The sequence below is a fragment of the Leguminivora glycinivorella genome, chromosome 13 (assembly GCF_023078275.1).
Source record: "Leguminivora glycinivorella isolate SPB_JAAS2020 chromosome 13, LegGlyc_1.1, whole genome shotgun sequence".
Lineage (NCBI taxonomy): Eukaryota > Metazoa > Arthropoda > Insecta > Lepidoptera > Tortricidae > Leguminivora > Leguminivora glycinivorella.
This window is the reverse complement of record NC_062983.1, coordinates 5,446,991-5,470,313: the sequence shown is the minus strand read 5'-3', so window position 1 is coordinate 5,470,313 and position 23,323 is coordinate 5,446,991. Positions and strand designations below refer to the sequence as shown.

Sequence of the window (23,323 nt, the reverse complement as noted above, 5' to 3'; positions counted from 1 at the left end):
ACTGAGATATGATGAAGTTGGAGGGTTGAATGGAGCTTAAGTAAAACTGGTCATTATGGATGATGTGTGTTGTATTTGTCGATAATCAATACAGGAGAGAGAGCAAGTAAAACTAAACATACTTTATATAGTAAATTATTGCTTACATGCTATTTTATTCACATACGTGCGTCACATGTACACAGAGAAAATACAACCAGTTTTCATGTTCGTTCAACAAGTTTTTTGGTTAAAATAGCGCCTACGTGCTCTTGGGTTCAAACAACAAGCTACTTGTCATTTGAATCGGCAATATATTTGAATCAACAAGTCGATTTTATAAAAACAACCTGACACATATTGTTTTAAACATACGTTTGGCTGATTCAAACGGATAAACCGCAACAAGTCGAACTTGTTAAATTCACAATGCAAATTTCTCTCAGTGTATGTTGCAGACAGTAACGTTAAGTTACTGTTAAAGTGTTAATTAGGGATATACTACAAGACACTGTTGCCACCTAGTATCGAGTAGTGGTACTGATAATTCACGCTATTTGACGTGTGATTGACGCGTGATTGTCGCTAGATGTGACTTAACTATCCCTATACAAATAACTCGCATTTACTGATGTATGGAGTTACAACGGAAGACTGATGGTCCCAGCAAAATATCATCAAAGATGTAAACATTGTAAACAATACAACTGTGATATTAAGTATGTCGTATTTGTATATGAACATCGCTCATAACGCCGTCAGCGCCATCAAAATTATCGATAACCTAACCAAAAATTTAAATTTTGAAAAAAACCCCCGACATATAGTAGACCGATTTTCATGAAACATGGTTAAGAACACTCCCGACTTATTCAGCTTTCAAACACAATAAACTATAGATTAGATTAGATTAGATTTCTTTATTTCATGATAAAAATTACACTATAAATTTGCTACATGTCAAAATTATGTTTATCTTCTCATCATGATCGTCAAAAATTACATAATAAATTCCAAATAAAAATAATTGTGTCTCCCAAATGAGGATCGTCATTTACAAAGAAAGAAAATACACATGCCAAGCTAAATAAAATTAATAAATTAAGTTACAATATCATGAAATTATCACGAAGCAAGAAAATATTATATAACAGAGAAATATAGGTATAATTATATCATCGGTCATTAAAAATTGAAATCCATGTACTCATTTACAGAGTACATGGGGTTATCTAACAAAAGGTTTCTCAATTTCATGGAAGCCTGGGGCCATGAGCCGCGGCAAATGCCGGAATAACGCAAGGAGGATGATGATCGGCATCCTGCGGGCGTCGCACACTAAATAGTTGGATAAACTTTATCGCATCATTGCGTCCCAGCGTCCCTATCGCAGTTACAAATAGTGCGAAAAGGACGGCCTGTCCCCGTAGCCGAATGGCATTTCTGCGACGCGAAACGCCACCGAAACGCCGCAGAAATGTAGTCTGGCCCGCGCCAAGAGCGATAGAGATAGATAGCTACAAAAGAGTTATCGTGAGCGTTTCGTGAGCGTTTTTGCATTCGGCTACGCAAACTAACGTTATATCGTTTATCACGTGACCATGCTTGTTATTGTTGCCATATTGTTGTTGTTGTTGAATGATAAACGCATGAGGCGTCACGAGCAGGCCTCTAACCCCCGCCCATCTGGGGGAGAATACACCTGCCGTGTGTGCGGACGAGGGATCCTCTCTCGAATTGGGCTATACAGCCACGAACGTAAGTGTCGCAAGGATGCTGCTTGGATCAAGCTAGGAACATACTACGCGGACGTCCGTCGTAAATCGACCGCGGACGGGAATCTGGACAATGAAATTACATATATTATAACCGTGCAAACTATCGGTCGACGGACGTGGACGTGGCCTTGAGCGCGTGGACGTCCGATCGAAATCTGGCTCGCTGGATGTTTTGTTCCGTGCACACTGATCGGTCGCGGTCGCGGTCGATTTACGACGGACGTCCGCGTAGTATGTTCCTAGCTTCATCTGTTAATTCTGTTATAGATGCAAAGGCCTGTTATATGTTGTACGAACAGGTTTATATAATTCCATTCGTCGACTCACTCTCTTCTCTTTTAACAACTCTCGTGTAATGTGAAGCTCTGTACGTATAATTCAATTTTTTTTAATGTGAATTTAATTTATTTATTTATTTATTGAAAAATTACAGTTTTTCTTTTGTGTTTTTAATTTATCTACAAACAAATGCTTGCCTGCCTGGCTACCCGCCCTTATAAGACCTAATACTTTCAACCACAAAAACATGTATTTGTATATTGCATACTATTTGCACCCAAGGCTTTAACCAATAGGTAATACGTCGCGTGGCTGTGAGTCGTAAATCTGTGATTAATCGGTTGGAAACTGCACGCATTTTGCATAAATAATATCATCGTTGCTAAAGACCAGTTAATGATACAAATCATCAATCAATTAATATCAAAATTAAATCGTTTCAACTTTCCGAGGACCTAATTCGAAACTCGACTCGAAGTTGTCAAGGAATATGTATACCTTGGGCAGTTAATGCAGTTGGGTAGATACAACTTCGAAAAGGAAACCGATAGGAGGGTCCAGTTAGGTTGGGCAGCGTTTCGGAAGTTACACCACATACTTTCGTCAGATATACCACAGAGCCTAAAGACGAAAGTTTTCGACCAGTGCGTCCTTCCTGTTATGACGTACGGATGCGAGACGTGGACTCTGACTGTGGGGCTAATCCACAAGCTTAAAGTCGCTCAACGTGCTATGGAAAGAGCTATGCTTGGAGTCTCTATGAGGGACAAAATTCTGAACGAAGTGATCCGCCAGAGAACCAAGGTGACCGACATAGCTCTGAAAGTTAGTAGGTTGAAGTGGCAATGGGCTGGCCACATATGTCGCAGAACCGATAACCGCTGGAGCAAGCGTGTTCTGGAGTGGAGACCGCGTCTTGGTAAACGTAGTGTGGGACACCCTCTGGCTAGATGGCGGGATGATTTGCATAGGGGGGCCGGCGGAAACTGGATGCATAAAGCAGCAGACCGGGCTCTGTGGCGTACCTTGGGGGAGGCCTATGTCCAGCAGTGGACTGCAGCGGGCTGATGATGATGAGGACCTAATTGGTATACTCTGTATTTACTGTGTATACTCTGACTAGACAGATTGTCGAATGTTTGGCGAGGAGGAAGATACTGTTTGGGGACGTATATAGAGGATGGATCGGGAGGTTAAACTCAACACGACACAACTGAGTCATCAAATCTTGTAATCTAGTACTGTCATTAGTGGCAGTGACCTTGCAAAATGTTCGCAAAAGAAGCCACTTGGCACATTTGTTCCTGGGGTCATTTTGAGCTATTTAAGCCCGGTTGACACGCGGTACCCCCCGACAGGTAAGGTAAGGGAGAGGGGGTGAGGGGACGAGGGGGGGGGGTTAAGGTACATTTCCTGGACTACATTCTGGGCTCCATCTTCCCGCAGAAAGTTACCAGATCGTGTTTGTGTCGTTTTTGTATAATTCGGGGATGGACTATTCATTTCTGGCTAACACATGTATATAAATAAGGCTTGAGAATATAAGGAAAGTATGAGTATTAAAAAACAAAACCTTATAAAAAAAAGTTCTTGAGGAAATGAGGAAGGCCTGGCGGCTCTACACTGAGATTAAAAAGTTTCATCCTTGAGAATTTGAGGAAGGTCATGCTTCGTTCATACAAGTTTTACGGTTAAAATTTCTATGGCATTTGGTTATCAAACAAAAGATACCATACACTTGTTGCGTTAGTGAGTTCGGCAATATATTTGAATCAGGATATCGATTTTATGAAAACATAGCGGACTGTAAACACTATATTTTTTAAACATACGTTTGGCTGATTCAAACAAAGATAAACCGCAACAATTATTTTTCGGCGCGACTTGTTAGCATTCACAAGCGAGCAAATTTCTCTCAGGGTAGTCTCGTTAGTCCATATTGCGGTAAGCCGGTCCGGTGACGCGTCAATTTCGTCATGCCATTTGACGAGTTATAGGTGTCGGCGGATCTGAAATAGACACCATACACTAAAGAAAAAGCAATCAAGCCCACTGGTGGCGAAACCGGGAATCGAACCCGGGTCTCCAGCTATCGCGGCTGACGTGCTCAAACCACTACACCACCTCGACCGCCAAGGTACTCGTCGAAATTTCTCTAGTAAATGTTATCTCTTAAGGCTAGGCGCCTTTGACCAACTCTAAGGGCGAGCAATGTGTGCTTGCACCTCCTATATAAATCCTTTTGTAGGATTACGATATAGCGAAAAAAAAATTAATAAAATAATTTGATTTGTTTCCTGCGTCGATTTGACGAGTTCATAATAAATGTGTTAGGGTTTCCTCAAACTTATCGACGTGGATCGGCTTTCGTTGACCATACACTTATTATAATAGATGTGCGAAGAAAAAATGCTGAGACGAGAACTTTCCATGACTAGATATGGCCCATTTTTTTCAAAGTCGTCCACCGTCCACCCCATTTTTTTTGGATTTGGAAATTTTTATGTGGTTTCCACTCAGAATCACGAGATCTTTCCATTCTAATAGGAGAAAAAAAGTGTCTCAAGGTTTTTTCCCATTCCGTTACCATTTTTTCATACATTTTGTATGGCGGTAACGGAATGGAAGGTTCGAAAAAATGTATGGAAATCTTGGGACATTTTTTTTTCTTCTATCAGGATCGAAAGACCTCGCGATTCTGAGTATTAATCGCGTAAAAAATACCCATGTTTCATAACCACAACGGGGGTGGACAACTTTGAAAAAAATAGCCCATATGACAATATTCGCATATTTGGGATTACTATATTAGCAAAGATGCAACTTTGTTTTGCGAAGAATGCCGAAAGTCGGCGCTTACCGCACGGAGAAGAAAAACAAGTTAAATCTCATTACGGACATTAATTGACAGCTTATTCTCACGCGAGATTTGAATGATAATGTATTTTTGAACACCACAAGGAAGCGTTAACAATTCCAATCAAATATGAGACCAGCAGTTCTCAAACTCTCCTTTCTTCTTCTTCTTTGTTAGGGGCTAAGTGAGGCTTCTTAGCGCCTTATGTGTCACTGCGACCATTTCTGATCAGGGTGCGTAGCCGAATGGCACAAACGCTTCACGAAACGAAACGCTCGTAGATATCTATCTCTATCGCTCTTGCGTATTGGCACGACTGAGCCAAGACTACCTTTCGCGGCGTTTCGTTTTCGTTTCGCGTCGCAGAAATGCCATTCGGCTACGGGGCCAGCTGTGATCGCCACTTGTTACAACTCTCGATCAAGTCCTACAAATTCGAAGATTTGTAGTATCTTTTTGAAATCGAGATACCTCACATCATCTGGGTGTATTTGGTAGCTGCCCAGAATCATGTTACGTGTTACGCATTAGAGAGGGGCACTCTGCCAGGATGTGCAGGGGCGTTTCTTCAGACTCAGCAGAATCTGCGCCGCCCGTTTGCACGTTCCCCGATAGTGTGCATGTGCTTGTTCAGGTAGCAGTGGCCTGTGAGCACCCTCACTAGGTTGCGGAGTTGGTTCCTTGACAGCGCCAAGGCATTTGTGGAGGCCTTTTTGCTGTAGGCTCTGATGAGAGCCTTGAAATGGTTCATGCTTGGCGTGTTCTTCCAAGCTGAAACTCTCTTTGGTAACTCTTACTTCTTCACCCTAGCGTTTTCTCGGCCTATAGCGCCAGGGTCCGCTTTCCTGCTGTCTTCTCCACTTCGCCTGTTCACCCATTTTAAAGGCTGGGTTGTATAAACTGGAAAATATAGTCGTTGGCAGGTACTAATCACACTCCTCGAGAAAAAAAAATTGCGCTATCATTCCCGATTTTAACCCCCGACGCAAAAACGACTGACGACGACCAACGAACAAAAACGACCGTCTGTCCGTCTGTCTGGCTGATGTGGTCATCGTAGCTCCGAACGGATGAACCGATTTTGTAAAGTGTTCTTAACCATGTTTCATGAAAATCGGTCCCCTATGTCGGTTTTTTTTTTTTTTTCAAAATTTTAATTTTGAATTAGGTTATTATTTCAAATTTAATATTCGTCAGGCAATCGTGTATTTTTGTTAAGTTAATTGTAATTGCCAAAGCTGCAGTCTGACGAAAAAAAGTTGAAATTAAAAAGTGGCAACATCGTAGTGTCGTCACATTTTCTCACACATATTGATTCGGCGTCTCTCTGCGGGATCGAATCAGAAATGATTTTATCTGGCAGAGAACCCAAAGAACATAGCGCACAGTATAATAAAGAGTATACTATCCTACAGTATGGCCACTCCCGCTCACCGCTGAAAGTGCCGCCCATCCCCTCTCGGTTACCTCAGTAACCACCTGTCAAAAACGCGAACAGTCGACTTGTCATATCTCACTCATACAAGCATGGTACGTGTTCACCTGCACGAGTTTAGAATGTGTGCTAGGAACGCGCCTCTTTCATATTTGTGATCGCAGTGTCCGAGGTGTGGTATTAGCAAGCTGAAGTGGCAGTGGGCTGGCCATGTTAGCCGTAGAACCGACAACCGTTGGGGTAAACGAGTTCTTGAGTAGAGACCGTATCAAGCGTAGTGTAGGACGCCCTCAGGCAAGGTGGAGCGACGATTTGAGCAGGACGGCTGGCAGGAGCTGGATGCGAGCAGCCGAAGATCGAAAACGGTGGCTTGAAATTGGGGAGGCCTATGACCAGCAGTGGACTGCGATAGGCTGATGTCGATTGATTTGAAAGGGATGACACTATAATGTTGCCACTTTTTAATTAGGGTTCCGTAGGCAACTAGGAACCCTTATAGTTTCGCCATGTTTGTCCGTCCCTCCGTCCGTCCGTCCGCGGATAATCTCAGTGATCGTTAGCACTAGAAAGCTGAAATTTGGTACCAATATGTGTATCTGTCGCAGGGAAATGGCCAAAACAGAGATTTCATCAAATTACTAAGGGATATGATCAAATCACGCAGGATCACAAAATGGCGAATCCATTTTATCATTTTTTCTAGAAAATTTCAGTCATTTGACTAAATGCCTTACTCTGTTTAGTGAAATCACAAAATCGACCAATAGACACGCCACGTTTTGTCATTGCACTAGATTTGTTTAGGGACAAAGTGGTAAAATAATAAAAAGTGGAAAAAAATGTTTTGTTAGGGTGGGTAGGTACCCCCCCTACATGCAAAGTGGGGACTGTTTTTTTTTCATTCCAACCCCAACGTGTGATATATTGTTAGATAATAGGTTTTTAAAAATTAATAGGGGTTTACTAAAATCGTTTTTTGATAATTTTATTATTTTCAGAAATAATCGCTCCTATAGGAAAAAAAGTGTGTCCGGGCCCCTCTAACTTTTGAACCATGTTTAAAAAAATATGAAAAAAATCACAAAAGTAGAACTTTATAAAGACTTTCTAGGAAAATTGTTTTGAACTTGATAGGTTCAGTAGTTTTTGAAAAAATACGGGAAACTACGGAACCCTACACTGAGCGTGGCCCGACACGTTGTTGGCCGGTTTTTTCTGCTCTTTTTGGTCAGACTGCATAATATGTGCGGTTTTTCTCCTATTGGTCTTTGTATTAGTACGTGGTCGTACAATGAATTAGTCGTATACTAACTGTATTAATTGATGCTCTACAGACAGAATGTCTTTACTGATAAAACAACTTATCAAGAAAAGAGCGTATACCTAATCGACCCACAACACCTCTGGTGTTTCGGGGAAGCAATACCTATCCCATTTTTAATCGACCCCCAGGGACGACAAAAACGACGGGGCGTTATAAGTTTGACGTATCTGTCTGTCTGTTTGTCTGTCTATCTGTTTGTGTGTGTGTCTGTCTGTGGCATCGTAGCTCCTAAACGGATAAACCGATTTAGATTTAGTTTTTTTGTTTGAAAGATGAATTAGTCCGGAGTGTTCTTAGCCATGTTTCATGAAAATCGGTTCACTATGTCGCGGTCAGGGGTTTTTTCAAAATTTTAATTTTTTTCATTTATTATCCAGAACGGTTAAACCAATTATTTATAATTATAGTACTTGCATTTCATTTACATTTTTAGATACAACTACGGATTAAATAGTGGCTTTCCAAGCAAAGGGGACCTTTATGATTCAATTGCTATAAGGTTCTTTCCATACGGAATTCTCCCAGAAAATTAGATAAAATGGAACTTATTGAACATAAAGCAAAAGCCCTCTGGCGCGGAATGCCACAATCAGACAATTCAATCACGAAGAGCGAATAAGTCACGAAACGATTAGTTACGGCCGAGCCACGACATTGGTCTAAGCGCGACAGCGGTGAGCGGCAGCCATACGTGCGAATGAAAAGTCCCATCGCTGTGTCTCGCTCCAATGTATGGCCGCCGCTCACCGCTGCCGCGCTTAGCCCAATGTCGTGGCTGGGCCGTTAGAGGAATGTTATTATCTGATTAAGTTAAAATAGATGTCACTTTCTCAACCAAGAACCCGCCTGGTGGGTGCTCGTGAACTTTGCTCAGATGCTAGAGAACCCGCTTCGCGATTCTTGTCGTACAACCGGGCGGTTATAAATTACGACTGGTGATTCTTGCGACATTGGTCTAAGCGCGACAGCGGTGAGCGGCAGCCATACGTGCGAATGGAAAGTCCCATCGCTGTGTCTCGCTCCAATGTACGACCGCCGCTCACCGCTGTCGCGCTTAGACCAATGTCGTGGCTGAGCCGTTAAGAGGATACGGTAGCGAAAATGCTAAAATGGAAATGAGCTCCCCCTTCAACTTGGGAATTTTAGTTAAATATACAAGTGTTATTAACTAGATTAATCGAAAAAAATTGTCAATTAAGAACAACTCAGTCAAAAGATATTTCAAAAAAATCTTTAAAATCGAGGTTCCGCTCTCGACTCTTTCCTCCTTCAAAATTTAATCAATCGGAACGAAATTTGAGAATCTGAATAACAATGAAATACTCGTAATCTGTCGGACCGTTTAGCTTTTTTGGTTAATTGTTACCAATCTTGAGTATCACACCTTTTTTTGCGCCACAATGAAAAAGGCCGTTTTTGGAAATTTTTGATTGGCTCTATAGATCAAAAAAATCAAAACGGTCCGACACAGATAAAAATAATAACAATCTGTGTTGAAAAAATCATTGCTCTATCTTCAAAAACCAGGAGGAAATAGTCGAGAGCGTTTGTTTGGAGAATTGACCCCTACCGTATCGTCAAGCACTTTTTAAAGCAGAAATAGATATCATACATATTTGTTTTTGGGTGTCCAGCTTACGTGACTGACATCATGCGAATGTCGAAAATTTGCGGTATATACGGCTGTATTTTTTGATTGCGTTGGCTTGCTTTTTTTGACAGCTGTAAGAGACAGTAGACCTGATTCATCATCGTCCTCCGAAAAATAAGTTAACCCGGCATGTTTCCGCGGCTCGTGGGATCCTGGAGTCCGCTTTGACAACTAATCCATCAAGATTTGGCGTAGGCAGTAGTTTTTTACGAAAGCGACTGCCATCTGACGTTCCAACCCGAAGGGAAACTAGACCTTATTGGGATTAGTCCGGTTTCCTTCACCGAAAAGCGACTGGCAAATGACAAATGCCATTTCACACATAAGTTCCGAAAAACTCATTGGTACGAGCCGGGGTTCGAACCCGCGACCTCCGGATCGAAAGTCGCACGCTCTTACCGCTAGGCCACCCGTATTGATATAATTTGATATTTGATATAAATTCCGGCTTGATAAAACTTTGAGAAGCGCTGCCTTATGGTGCGCAGACGATTCCATTGCTGCGCAGAAGGTATGCGTTGATAATTGGTGATAAACATATCACTGCAATAACTGTTTCGCAGAAAATTGAAGCTAGCACTCCTCGCATGTAACAAAGTATACTGCAACGATCAAATTGAACGTTTGTTATCAGGCGACTGGATACAGGGTGGTCTGAACGACGATATTTTTAATATACGATGATATTTAAGACTAGCCAAAGGCAAAGACGTGGCCGACGATGGAGTGAGCTCGCCCAGAAGATGCCTGTTCAGTCTTGATTTGAAGGTTGCCGGGTTATATGAGCTCGGATATATAGCCGCTGGCAAGGAATTCCACTCCTTGGCAGTGCGCATAAGAAAAGAAGAAGCCAAGCACTTTGTGCGAATTCGCGGAATATCTACCAAGTGAGAATGGACACCGGCCGTGCGTCTAAGAGTCCGATGGTAGAATGGGGACGGTGGAATAAACTTGTGTAATTTCTTCTAGCTGTACGATTATTGGTGTAGCTGTAGTACATTCTTATTTAGTAACACCGTGTTTTTTTCTTTAAAGAGCTGGACCATATTTTTTATTTATATAAAAGCTGTGCCATTTTATTATTCCTTTTCCCCACGGGTATCGTAGAAGTTGCCTGTGGGATATGAACACGAATAAAAAACTAACTGTAAAACCTTCATCAATTTTATTAAATACTAGCTTTTGCCCGCGGCTTCGCTCGCGTAAGAAAGAGACAAAAAGTAGCCTATGTCACTCTCCGTCCCTTCAACTATCTCCACTTAAAAAATTACGTCAATCTGTCGCTCCGTTTTGCCGTGAAAGACGGACAAACAAACAGACATACACACTTTCTCATTTATAATATTAGTATGAATTACGATTCAAAATCGTCATTTACATGTAAATTTTACCAGCCAAGGTAGGACATCAAATTTTTAAGTATAAAATTACTTTGCACTTTTATAGATAAAATGCAATTTTGCTATCCGTTTTCGAATAATCAAGAGAACTTTTGCTGTGGTGAAAAACAATTTTTTCCAAGCTGAAAATTTCTATCACTCGAGCCGCTGAGATTGATTGACAACAGTAATTAAGAGTTAAATTCATTAACCGTCTTACGAGATTCAAAAAATGCAATGGTCGCCGTTGCATGCGCGTGAGGCGGAGTTCCCACGATCGGGCGATAATTGTTCACGTTCGCGATTTATCGACCGCTCGATATAAGTTCCCATTTTTAACCCCCGTCGTTTTTGTGTCGTGTTATAATAAATAAATAAATAAATAAATAATAAATAAATATTAAAGGACATTCTTACACAGATTGAATGAGACCCACGGTAAGCTCAAGAAGGCTTGTGTTGTGGGTACTCAGACAACGATATATATAATATGTAAATACTTATATACATAGAAAACATCCATGACTCAGGAACAAATATCTGTGCTTATCACACAAATAAATGCCCTTACCGGGATTCGAACCCGGGACCGCGGCGCAGCAGGCAGGGTTACTACCGACTGCGCCAGACCGGTCGTCAAAGTATAAGCTTGACCTGTCTGTCTGTCTGTGATGAACCGATTTCGATTTAGTTTTTTTTGTTTGAAAGCTGATTTAGTCGGGAGTCGAACGTGATCTTAGCCATTTTTAACACTCTTGACTAACAAATTTTCAAACATAAAAAACTAAATCTAAATCGGTTCATCCGTTCGGGAGCTACGATGCCACAGACAGACACACACACAGATATAGACAGACACGTCAAACTTATAATACCCCGTCGTTTTTGCGTCGGGGGTAAATGCATTTTCGACTGAAGTTTACAACAGTATGTATTCTAATCTTGTCATACAAAACAGCCTGTTACTCGAAAAAAACCGGCCAAGTGCGAGTCGGACTCGCCCACCGAGGGTTCCGTACAAACTTTCTTTCAAACTACCTAGTAAAAATAATCTCATATTTTCATATAACTCTAATGACTTGACTAGAAGACAAAAATATAGGTACTAATGAGCATTATTGTGTATAGCGCCATCTCCCGGTCAATTTGCTAACTAATTTGCGCGACCTGGTTTTTCAGGGATAATTCTTTATAATGTTAACCGATTTAAACAGTTTTTACTTTATTGGACAGAAGATGGTTTACGTAACATCTCGTATTAATTTGAAGTACGATATACATCCGCAAGGGTGGGTAAATTGAAAGTAAAAATCTGAAAAGTTTTTTGTGAATTAAAAAAAAAGTATTCAAAATACAAACTTTTGACGACCGGTCTGGCTCAGTCGGTAGTGACCCTGCCTGCTGAGCCGCGGTCCTGGGTTCGAATCCCGGTAAGGGCATTTATTTGTGTGATGAGCACAGATATTTGTTCCTGAGTCATGGATGTTTTCTATGTATATAAGTATGTATTTATCTATTTAAGTATGTATATCGTCGCTTAGCACCCCATAGTACAAGCTTTGCTTAGTTTGGGGCTAAGTTGATCTGTGTAAGGTGTCCCCCAATATTTATTTATTTATTATTTATTTAAACACGATTATATTTTTCCTGTAATATTTAGCATAAAACCAATGTTTACTAAAATTTTCATAATTTTTCGTTAGTAAACTTCGGAGATAAGGGGAGGGGGAACGGTATTTTTTTTTACATTTTCCTTCAAAATTCTTTTTTTTTCCACAACAAAAAAATTATAAAAAATAGCTTATTTACGTTCAATTTGAGCTCTTTCCAACGATACCCCACTTGACCTAGTAACTTAAAATTTACAGTTTGCCCCCTTCCATTTTGGCCATTTTCTACAATTAAAATTAATATATTTAAAAAAATTATACTTTCTATTTGTAGAGGTTTACAATGTTCACAAGTATTCCAAATTTCAAGTTGATAGCATTAGTAGTTCTCGAGATATTTAGGAATGTGACAGACGGACAGACAGACGGACAGAGTCGCACCATAAGGGTTCCTGTTGTACCTTTTTGGTACGGAACCCTAAAAATATGAAAATGATCTCATAACTTAATTTTTGTTATGACTTATCAAAAGCCCATGTAAAAGTATTCAAAAATAAAATAAAAAATATATTTTTTTTCTTCGCAAATTACAAGTTAGAGTCATATAATATGTACTTGTTTTCAAAAATACGTGGTTATAATCTTTCTTGTTATTCAGGCCCACGGTGTATATGGAGGCGAGAGCGGTCGAGAATGTCAGGAATCTTTTTTTGCAGTATCATTTTCATGACCAATTTACGTATTAAGCTCATAATTCTCCCTTTTTAGGGTTCCGTACCTCAAAAGGAAAAAACGGAACCCTTATAGGATCACTTTGTTGTCCGTCTGTCCGTCCGTCCGTCCGTCTGTCAAGACCCTTTTTCTCAGGAACGCGTGGAGGTATGAAGCTGAAATTCAGCTGAAGGTCTACTGTCCCTTGAAGCTGTGAAAAAATCAAACTTCTAAGCCAACGCAATCAAAAGATACAGCCGTTTATGCCGCAAATTTTCGACACTTGCAAGGGAATCAAAACCTACAGGGTGCTTCCCGTGAACTCAGAATCTTGAAATTTGGTACGAAGCAACGTCTTATAGCATAGATAAAGGAAAAATTACGAAAACCATAAATTTTTAGTTACATCACATAATATATTTTTTTTTAATAATTTTAACCTTACTACCCATTTTTTTGCAATAAAAATACCATAGTTATGACTCGATTGTCGTAATGAACGAACTTTGTAAACCTTGCAGGTTTGTACGGAACCCTCGGTGCGCGAGTCCGACTCGCACTTGTTTTGTCTATTTCTCAGTACACCGATGGTTTGGAAAGAGACAGCGCTATGTGTAACTATGCTCTCTTTCTCTCGCTCAGTAATTTAGAGTACGGTAAAGTTTTTACCGTGAGCCTGTTTGACATAATCTTGCAATTAGAATGAAGTACATACACATATCGTCAAGTAAGGAAGCTTGGGTGTCTGTAAGTCAGTTTTTCGCACGTGTAACGGATTGAGGTTATTTTAGGGCTAGATGCATCAACCACAGTTATTAGATACTTCAACGTCACGCAGCAGTCTATGGAAGTTCTTATATAAAATTAGAATTTTGATAAAGAATTAATACTCCGACTGTGACATAGTGGACCGATTTTCATGAAACATGGCTAAAAACACTCCCGACTAAATCAGCTTTCAGACAAAAAAATTAAATCAAAATCGGTTCATCCGTTCGAGAGCTACGATGCCACAGACAGACACACACACGTACTGACAGACAGACAAACAGACAGACAGACAGACAGACATACACACAGACAGACACGTCAAACTTATAACACCCCGTCGTTTTTGCGTCGGGGGTTAAAAACAGTAGCGAACGCTAAATTCGCACTGAGAGAAAATACATGTCATTTGAATCGGCAAATATATTTGAATCAACAAGTCGATTTTATAAAAACAACCTGACACATATTGTTTTAAACATACGTTTGGCTGATTCAAACGGATAAACCGCAACAAGTCGAACTAGTTAAATTCACAATGCAAATTTCTCTCAGTGCGGTGGCAGGCGGTTGGATGCAACAGAGCCTTAGTATATAAAGTCGCCGTCAATAGAATTTGTGAACAACGTAAACACACCTTGTAGCCAAAATGTCTTTAATTTCCATTCTAACTCATCACATACTGGATAAATCCATGTGTTTATTTAATCAATATCAACATTGTGATACAGCGAAGAAATACGGCCAGCATCCTTGGTGCAATACCTCATGGCCTATTTTAGATTCAAGCTAGTTATCAGGTTGTACCACATAATATAATAACAGTACTAGTACCTCAGTAACACTACGTATAACCTAACCACAAAATAAAAATTTTGAAAAACCCCCGACCGCGACCTTGTGGACCGATTTTCATGAAACATGGCTAAGAACACTTCCGACTAACACAGCTTTCGAATAAAAAAAACTAAATCGAAATCGGTTCATCCATTCAGGAGCTACGATGCCACAGACAGACACACACACAGACAGACAAACAGACAGACAGACAGACGGACAGACAGACAGACAGACACGTCATACTTATAACACCCCGTCGTTTTTTCGTCGGGGGTTAAAAACTCAGAAGAATAGTAGGTACGTGCCACGCGGCTACACAGGCGGGCGCGTGGCGCGCTGGCGCCCCTCGGCCACTTGTTCATTCGAATGAACGGCTAGCGTGTAGGTACTTAACGCGCGACCGCGAGCCAGTGACGTAGGCCTGCTAATACAGAAGGCGCACTCCTTTGATTTTCAGATAATGCTTCCATCCTAAATTCTTACCTACATTAACAAACGGACCGCACGCGAGCAGCCAACATTGAATTCTAATGGAAATTTCGCCGAGATACAAGTACAGTCAAGTGCAAAAATACGTATCGATTTTATCCGCTCAAAAATATGTACTGAGACCTTATTCCGCCGACATAAAGTGCTATGGGACATATTTTTGATAAGTTGTACGCACCCATATTTTTACACTTGACTGTACAGTCAACCACTAACCCTAGGCCACTGTACAACCATATCAAAATTACAAGCAGTAAGAGATTTTTTACAATCTCATTTATAACGTCACTATGACATAGTTCTACAGTGGCCTAGGGTTCCAATTGGTTGACTGCACATGCCGCCGCCGGCGGCCGCGAATTCGCATATACTTTTAGCTCGGCGAAAGAATCACGGAGTGAGCCGCCCCTGTTTGTACCCAGAGGCATATAAACCTGTCACAATATCAACATTTAGTTTTCTCTCCCCTTAATTGCAGCTTTAGCAGTTTCAAGTGATCTGCCTGCCCATTTTGGTAATACAGCCTGTGTTTATTTATACTTACTAATTGTACTATAATTGGACACATCATCACATCACAAACATCACAATGGCATATGAATGACATATTAATGCATTGGAGATGTATATTTTATGAGTACATTGCGACGCGAACTGCTACTAATTGTGTTAGTATAATTAATGACGCTATTATTGCTATTGCGAATATTATGTTATTCTTAAGCTTCTTTATTTGGGGTCGCTGTTCATTTTCTCCATACAGATAAAACACATCTTCAATGATATCCAGGAAAAAACTCGTTATCTTTATAGTCGTAGAAATATGTACCAGTATAAGAATTGTAAGAAAAAAAAAATGAAAAAAGTTTATTATATAAATTAACAATTACAGAAAATCGCGACCCTGTGTCCTGAGCTAGGAAACCCTGTGTTACAGGACGCAGTTTCATCGCACTAGTACCTTAATCTATATTATAAAACTATACAATTCGTAGAGCGAGTTGCATAAGGAAGTACAAAGAGCTTACAAATAACATTTTTTATTTTTTGTGTAACGTAATATATTTAAACTTAAATAATTTGGTATCAACACTGAGCTGCGTGTACGTACGAGTATTTACTTGAATGTACGGGTATGTATCTGTTAGTGTGTAAGAGATTTATACTATAATATGAATATGATATGAGGATATTAATAATAAATTAAGATGAGAAGATAGATATTTATATACTTAGCTATACTTATAAATTGGCGTCATTAAACAAAGTTTAAGTAACATAAATAAAACAAAATATATAGGTACTTAGCTTGCCACATACAGAAGAAGTTCAGTGTCTTGGTAATCTAGCTGGGAAAGCCACTTGGTAAGATACCGTTTGCTAGGTGGTCTATTTGTAGAATCAAGTTTGCAAAAGGATTTCATAACTAGCGGACAAATAAAGGGGTGAAATCTATGGGCAAATTTTGTGCGTGTTTTTGGGGTTTTCCAGCGCTGACGGCGTCTTGTATCTGCTTCAAAGACCTTATCATGCAGTTTTCCGTAATTATACATAATTTTTCGGAAATACAGCTGACGAACCGAGAGAACATTTGCATCTGCGTAAAGCTCTTTTGTGCTGTATCTAGACGGTTTACGGTAAATAACCTTAAGGAGAGAACGTTGGGCTCTTTCTAGGCCGATAAGATGGGTCTTTGCCGCCCCTCCCCAAGCTGAATTACAATAGCATAGGATGGATTCACAAAGAGCGAAGTAGACTGTCCTCAAAAGTTCGGGATAGGCAAAATTTCTTAATGTGCGAAAGACAAACATGAGCTTACGGACTCGAGTTTTAAGTGACTCGATGTGCTGCCGCCAAGTCAGGTGAGAATCAAGCAATACACCAAGGTATCGTATGGTATTGGAACGTTCCAAGAAGCTACCGTTGTTGTGAGTGGGAGATCCGAGCAACGTGCTCTGCGGTCTAACCGTAATGTAAAATCCGTCATGCGGTTGGCCTCTGGAATCGATCGAAAAACACAGATATTTCGTCTTCTGCACATTTAATGTTAATAAATTGGAGTCGAGCCAATCCATCACTAGTTTCAAGTTAAGCTCCGCCGTCCTCTGAACCTCTGGCCAGCTTTTTCCACGTACCAAAATAGCTGTATCATCGGCAAACGAGATAGTTGTAGCGTTTGTTAGCTTAAGGTTACACAAACCGTTAATATATGTCAAAAACAGAGTGAAACCGTTAATATATGTCAAAGACCAGAAACTCTTCTACAAACGCCGCGCATACGCACCTATGTGTTTTCTTGTTGTTCCCATCCGCTTACCTGTGTTGCGTACGGACACGGCGCGCACACATACTTTTGTTTGAAGAGTTATTACTGCAGGGAACGTAGCCAAATGCACAAACACGATAATATCGTTGTTGTATCGTCTATCGCTCTTACGTATTGGCGCGACAGAGCTAGACTGGGTTTCGAGTTTCGATCGGCGTCTATTAGCTTCAACGATTGTCATTTCGCCTAGGCCGGCTAGTCTTATACTATACTGCGTAGAAGCCGACTGTGGTATGGCCTTCGTAAAGTATTATAAGTAGATTATATATGTGGAATTTTCAGAATTTGGGATCCCCCAATTAGCGTAAGTCGTTAACAAAAATTAACTCATTGTGTCAGTTTTGTGACGGTAGTGCATGGAATTTCAATAAAAATATTGTTTTTGTGTTAATTACATAAACTTTAAGCGATAATCTACATTCAGAATGTGTAAAAGTACATTTTTGGACAGATTTAGAATAGAATAGAATAAACAATTTTTCGTGAACACAGGCAAGACAAAATACACATAATAACAACAAGACAGAAAGTAATGAAGTGCCACGAAATGGCCTCATCTCAGCGTGTTGCTGGTGACTTCCAACGCTGATCTTCCGATGAGACCATCAAGTACTTATAGTGCTTTGTGATTTTATGCTTAACTAGCTTTTGCCCGCGGCTTCGCACGCGTTAGAAAGAGACAAAAAGTAGCCTATTCCTCTCCATCCCTTCAACTATCTCCACTTAAAAAATCACATCAATTCGTTGCTCCGTTTGGCCGTGAAAGACGGACAAACAAACAGACACACACACTTTCCCATTTATAATATTAGTATGAATTGTCGTCACAAAACTGACAGCGAGTTAATTTTTGTTAACAACACGCTAATTGGGGGGACCCAAATTTTTAAAATGCCCATAACTATGTTTACTCCCTCCTCCTGTCCCCTTCGGAATTCATATATTTATGTATGTGTATGTTTTCAGCCTCCTGGGTGGTGCACCAATGGCGGTTGTACGAGCGCTCGCTTTGCTCGCTACTGGAGCTGCAAGCGCGCAAGGAGTCGTTCTGTTGCTCGCCCCGCTATATGCTGTCGCGAGAGTACGCGCCGCACCTGCCCGTGCCGCTCGTGCGCTCGCCGCCGCCCGCGCACTTGTAGCCCCACACCGCGCCGCTATCGGTAAGTCACCTTTTACCTATAACGGCCCAGCCACGACATTGGTCTAAGCGCGACAGCGGTGAGCGGCAGCCATACGGCCCCATCGCTGTGTCTCGCTCCAACATATGACCGCCGCTCAGCGCTGTCGCGTTTAAACCAATCTCGTGGCTGAGCCGTAAGCGTTCGCTCGGAGCGGAGCGTTTGGTGGGCGCGCCGCGGGGCGGGCGAGCGTGCGTATACTCTTATACAGCGTCGACTCAGGACTCTTGTATGATTTTCAATTGTTTGACATCCACACGGCGCCTCTATCGGTATGTCACCTTTATCTATAAATGGACGCTCGGGGAGCGTTCGACGGGCCGGGGGCGGGCGAGCTTGCGTACGGCCATTTTTTTCAAAGTTGTCCACTTCACTTTTTTTGGATTTGGAAATATTTATGTGGTTTCCACTCAAAATCGCGAGCTCTTTCAATCCTGGTAGGAGAAAAAAAGTGTCCCAAAGTTTTTTTCCATTCCGTTACCATTTTTTCATACATTTTGTATGGCGGTAACGGAATGGAAGGTCTGAAAAATGTATGGAAATCTTGGGACATTTTTTTTTTCTCCTATCAGGATCGAAAGACCTCGCGATTCTGAGTATGAATCGCGTAAAAAATACCCATGTTACAAAAAAGAGCGGGTTGGACAACTTTGAAAAAAATGGTCCGTATACTCTATACAGTATCGGCTCAGGACACTTGTATGATCTTCAATTGTTTGACATGCACGCTACACGCCCCGCCTCGCTGCACGCTCATTACGAGCGTTACGGGCCTTATACTAAAACATCAGCACGGGAAGTATGGTTGCGCGATAGACGATAACATAGCAGGCCGTCCCTATCGCACTATTTGTAAGTGCGATAGGGACGGCCTGATATTTTATCGTCTATCGCGCGACCATGCTTTATAGAAAGACGTTTTTAAAGCTTTTGCGCCCTATATGTAGCCCGCGGCCTGTGGCCCATTTCTCAAAGCTACAAGTTACAAATTACAAGCCGTAGCAGGGGCGGCTCACTCCGCGATCCTTTCGCCGCGCTACAAGTACATGCCGGCGGCCGCGAGTTCGCGGCCCATTCAGTGGCGACGACCTTCGCGCGGCGCAATAGAATTCAATGTCGTCTGCACGCGTGCGGTCCGTTTGTTAATGTAGGTAAGAATTTAGAATGGCGGCGTTTTGTGAACATCAAAGGAGTGAGCCTTCTGTACTTGTACTATTATATATTCTGTGGCCGTAGTCACTCTCTAATATGACAAGTTGAAAAGAGACTTCCGCTTGTATCTTTTAGCTTTGAGAAATGTACACTGTATCGTAACCTTTAAGTATTAATAAAAGTCGTAGCGTTTGATCAGAGCAAGGAAAAATAGAAAGACGGTTTCAAAAGCTTATGAACCGTTCTACTAAACTGTCTATTATTAAGGCCTGTTATTCTGTTAACGCAATGTCGTGCCGTATTATAACGTCATGTCATGAAGTGACGCGTACGTGACCTATCTAACTTCATCTCACAGACCTATTATTTCGCTTACGCTTAAAGACTGCTGAAGTGTGCAAAAGAGAAGCCGTCACCGTGTTCATCCTATGAGTGCAAAAGAGGCAGACTATAAATGAAAAAACGTGACCTTTTGTGACGACAGGCAACGGCCGCTAGCGGCCTACTCAATTTATCTTGACGGATTAATTGTACTTTTCAGTAAAAGTTTAGAGGATACAGTGGGTGATTTCCGTTTCGATTAAACAGAAAAGGAAACTATTCTCGTTTTCATATATGTATATGTATAATTTCTAAATGTAAATACTCAAGGAAGACTTGACATTGTTTCAATTTTGGTATCACTTAAAATTTTTGACAGTTCTTCTTTGGTTTATCTTTAAAACTTGGTTGTATTACCATTTCCATCTAAACATCTGTATCCATAACGGTCTGTTCAAGATACAGTATCGAAATAAGTGTCGAAGTATCTAGCAAACGCCATAAAATACGTGATGGAACAGAATCGCAGTGACATTAAGCGTCGTAACTTTATTGAATACTTACTCTACATATACTGGCACAGTATAATGAAAGTACTATCGCACAGTATGGCCACTCCCGCTCCCCGCTGTGTCGCCCACTCCCTCTCGGTGACCTCACTGTCACCGCCTGTCAAAAACGCGAACAGTCGACCTGTCATATTTCTCTGATACATAGTACGCGTTCACATACACGAGCTTAGACTGTGTGCTAGGAACGCGCCTCTTTCATATATTTGATCGTCGGTGTCCGAGGTGTGCTGTTGGTTAAAATGACTAGTTGTGAACTTGTGACTGTGACACTAGTAGTACAATAGTTGTGCGCGCTGTCTACGCAACTTTGACATCCACCCACCTTCTTCAGTATTCCGTGATCATGATGCAAGCAACTGCGTCGAAATATCGGGAGCTCGACAAAAATCAAAAAGGTAATCACGGTCTATAACCCGGTCAATATAAGACTAATGAAAATAACCGTGAATCATTCGAAACTCTCAATAGTTGTGCTAAGAGGACAATAAAATTGCATGTCGATTATCGAACACAAATCAAACATTAAAACAATTAGCATCTTATTTAAAAGTCAATTGATTATTTCCATACTTTGTTGACATTAAATTGTAGTTACAGTGGGGACGCTTGCATATCCTTGCATGCTTTGCATTTGGTTAACATAGATAGCGTTCCTTCAGTTTCCACGGTATACTTTGCGCCCACGCTGACGCGTAGATTTGTCAAATCTACATGAGTTGAAGATATCTGATACTGGTGACATTTTTCCATTGTTACACTATGGTGTTGAGTTCTACATGTATCCACTGAACACGCCTACCTTAAATAACCGGTGGACACCCTATTTAATAATGCAAACATTGTAAAACATGGAAAAAATGGACCAGTTACATTAAATTTGTCCCCCAGTCGAGATTTGCTCCGCTGTACTTTAGTTCCAATTGTTACATGGTCTGTAGATAAGAATGCATTGTAGAGAGATGCATTGTAGAAAACTGTTGCAAAATCGTTCTATTTGCAGATGATACATCTTTAATTTTTAAAATAAATAGACATACCACTGATTATAATACTATTAATGACATTCTTGCGAAAGTTTCAAACTGGTTTACAAAGAACAACCTGTTACTTAATCCTCAAAAAACGAAGTGCATGCGATTTACGTTACCTAATGTTAAGCTTGATAGCAATATAAATGTTAATTTGAATGGAGAGCGGTTGGAATTAGTAGAGAAAACTGTCTTTTTAGGTTTAACTTTCGACTTTTTAGGATTAACTTATCGACGACCGGTCTGGCGCAGTCGGTAGTGACCCTGCCTGCTGCGCCGCGGTCCCGGGTTCGAATCCCGGTAAGGGCATTTATTAGTGTGATGAGCACAGATATTTGTTCCTGAGTCATGGATGTTTTCTATGTATATAAGTATTTATATATTATATATATCGTTGTCTGAGTACCCACAGCACAAGCCTTCTTGAGCTTACCGTGGGCCTCAGTCAATCTGTGTAACTAAGAATGTCCTATAATATTTATTTATTATTTATTATTATTATTTACTTTGGACACAAATTTGCAGTGGAGTCCTCACATATCGTCATTGGCGGGCAAATTAAGTTCAGCGGCTTTCGCAGTTAGAAAGATAAGGCAGTTGACAGACATAGAAACGGCACGTCTAGTATATTTTAGCCAATTTCATAATTTAATGTCATATGGGATATTACTGTGGGGTTAGGCAGCGGATATACAAACAATATTTGTTCTACAAAAAAGGGCCATCAGGTCTATTTACAAGATGGGGCATCGTGATTCTTTAAAAGATAGATTCAAAGAAATAAACATCTTAACAACAGCGTCGCAATATATTTACAAGTGTATAATGTATTATGCTCTTAAGCACATAGATTCGTTTAAGAAAATGAGTAGTTCTAGACACAAGCATAAAATAGCCATGCAAAAGTTTCGTGTTCGTAAAATATATAAATCTTTTTTCGGGCAATGTATATTATTCTATAACAAATTGCCCAAAGAGGTCCTTAATTTGCCTATAATAACTATAAAAAAATATTTAAAAACCTCTTTAATGAAAAAAGGTTACTACACTGTTGAAGAGTATGTTAATGATAAAAGTGCGGTGCCTTAATTTACTGATTAATTTTATTATAATAACTTGTATTAAATTTGATGTTTAAGTAACTGTTTAATGTATCAAAACTTTCTCTTCATTATTTTGGAATCAATTGTATAATTTAAATGTAGTAAAATTGTTGATTGTATTATATATTTTGTTTGACGATGCAAATTTGCTGATTTTCTAGGTATGTATAATTTGTAAATATTTTGATGTTGCATGAAATCTAATTATTTTTCTACTCATTATTATTATGAAATGACATAAATACCAATAGGTTAATACCAATACTTTACGCGCATGGTTTAATTCTTAGTTAGCTTTAGTTTAGTACCTGTTCAGTAATTCAATTCCTGTTTGACATCTTTCATTATATAATATAATTATTCTGTATTGTAATTGTGCATGTTTGAGATATAATGTAGATATTGACGATGCAAAAGCGGTCTATTTGATCCTACTTGATTAAATGAATTTTTATCTTTATATTTTATCTTATCTTTAAGAATCGGCCCGCCTTGTTAGCTATGAGTAATACATATGCATAATTGTATATTAATTAGACTTAT

At 40.2% G+C, this 23,323-nt stretch overlaps 1 protein-coding gene across 1 annotated transcript in view; it reads left to right on the top strand.

The window, feature by feature from the left end:
• Window positions 1-23,323, top strand: part of LOC125232459 (protein doublesex) — a 354,551-nt gene that overhangs the window by 225,341 nt on the left and 105,887 nt on the right. The window contains exon 3 of the mRNA XM_048138124.1: window positions 18,393-18,586. Within this exon, the coding sequence (XP_047994081.1) occupies window positions 18,393-18,565 (173 nt within the window). The 3' untranslated portion in view covers window positions 18,566-18,586. The remainder of the gene's footprint in view (window positions 1-18,392; window positions 18,587-23,323) is intronic.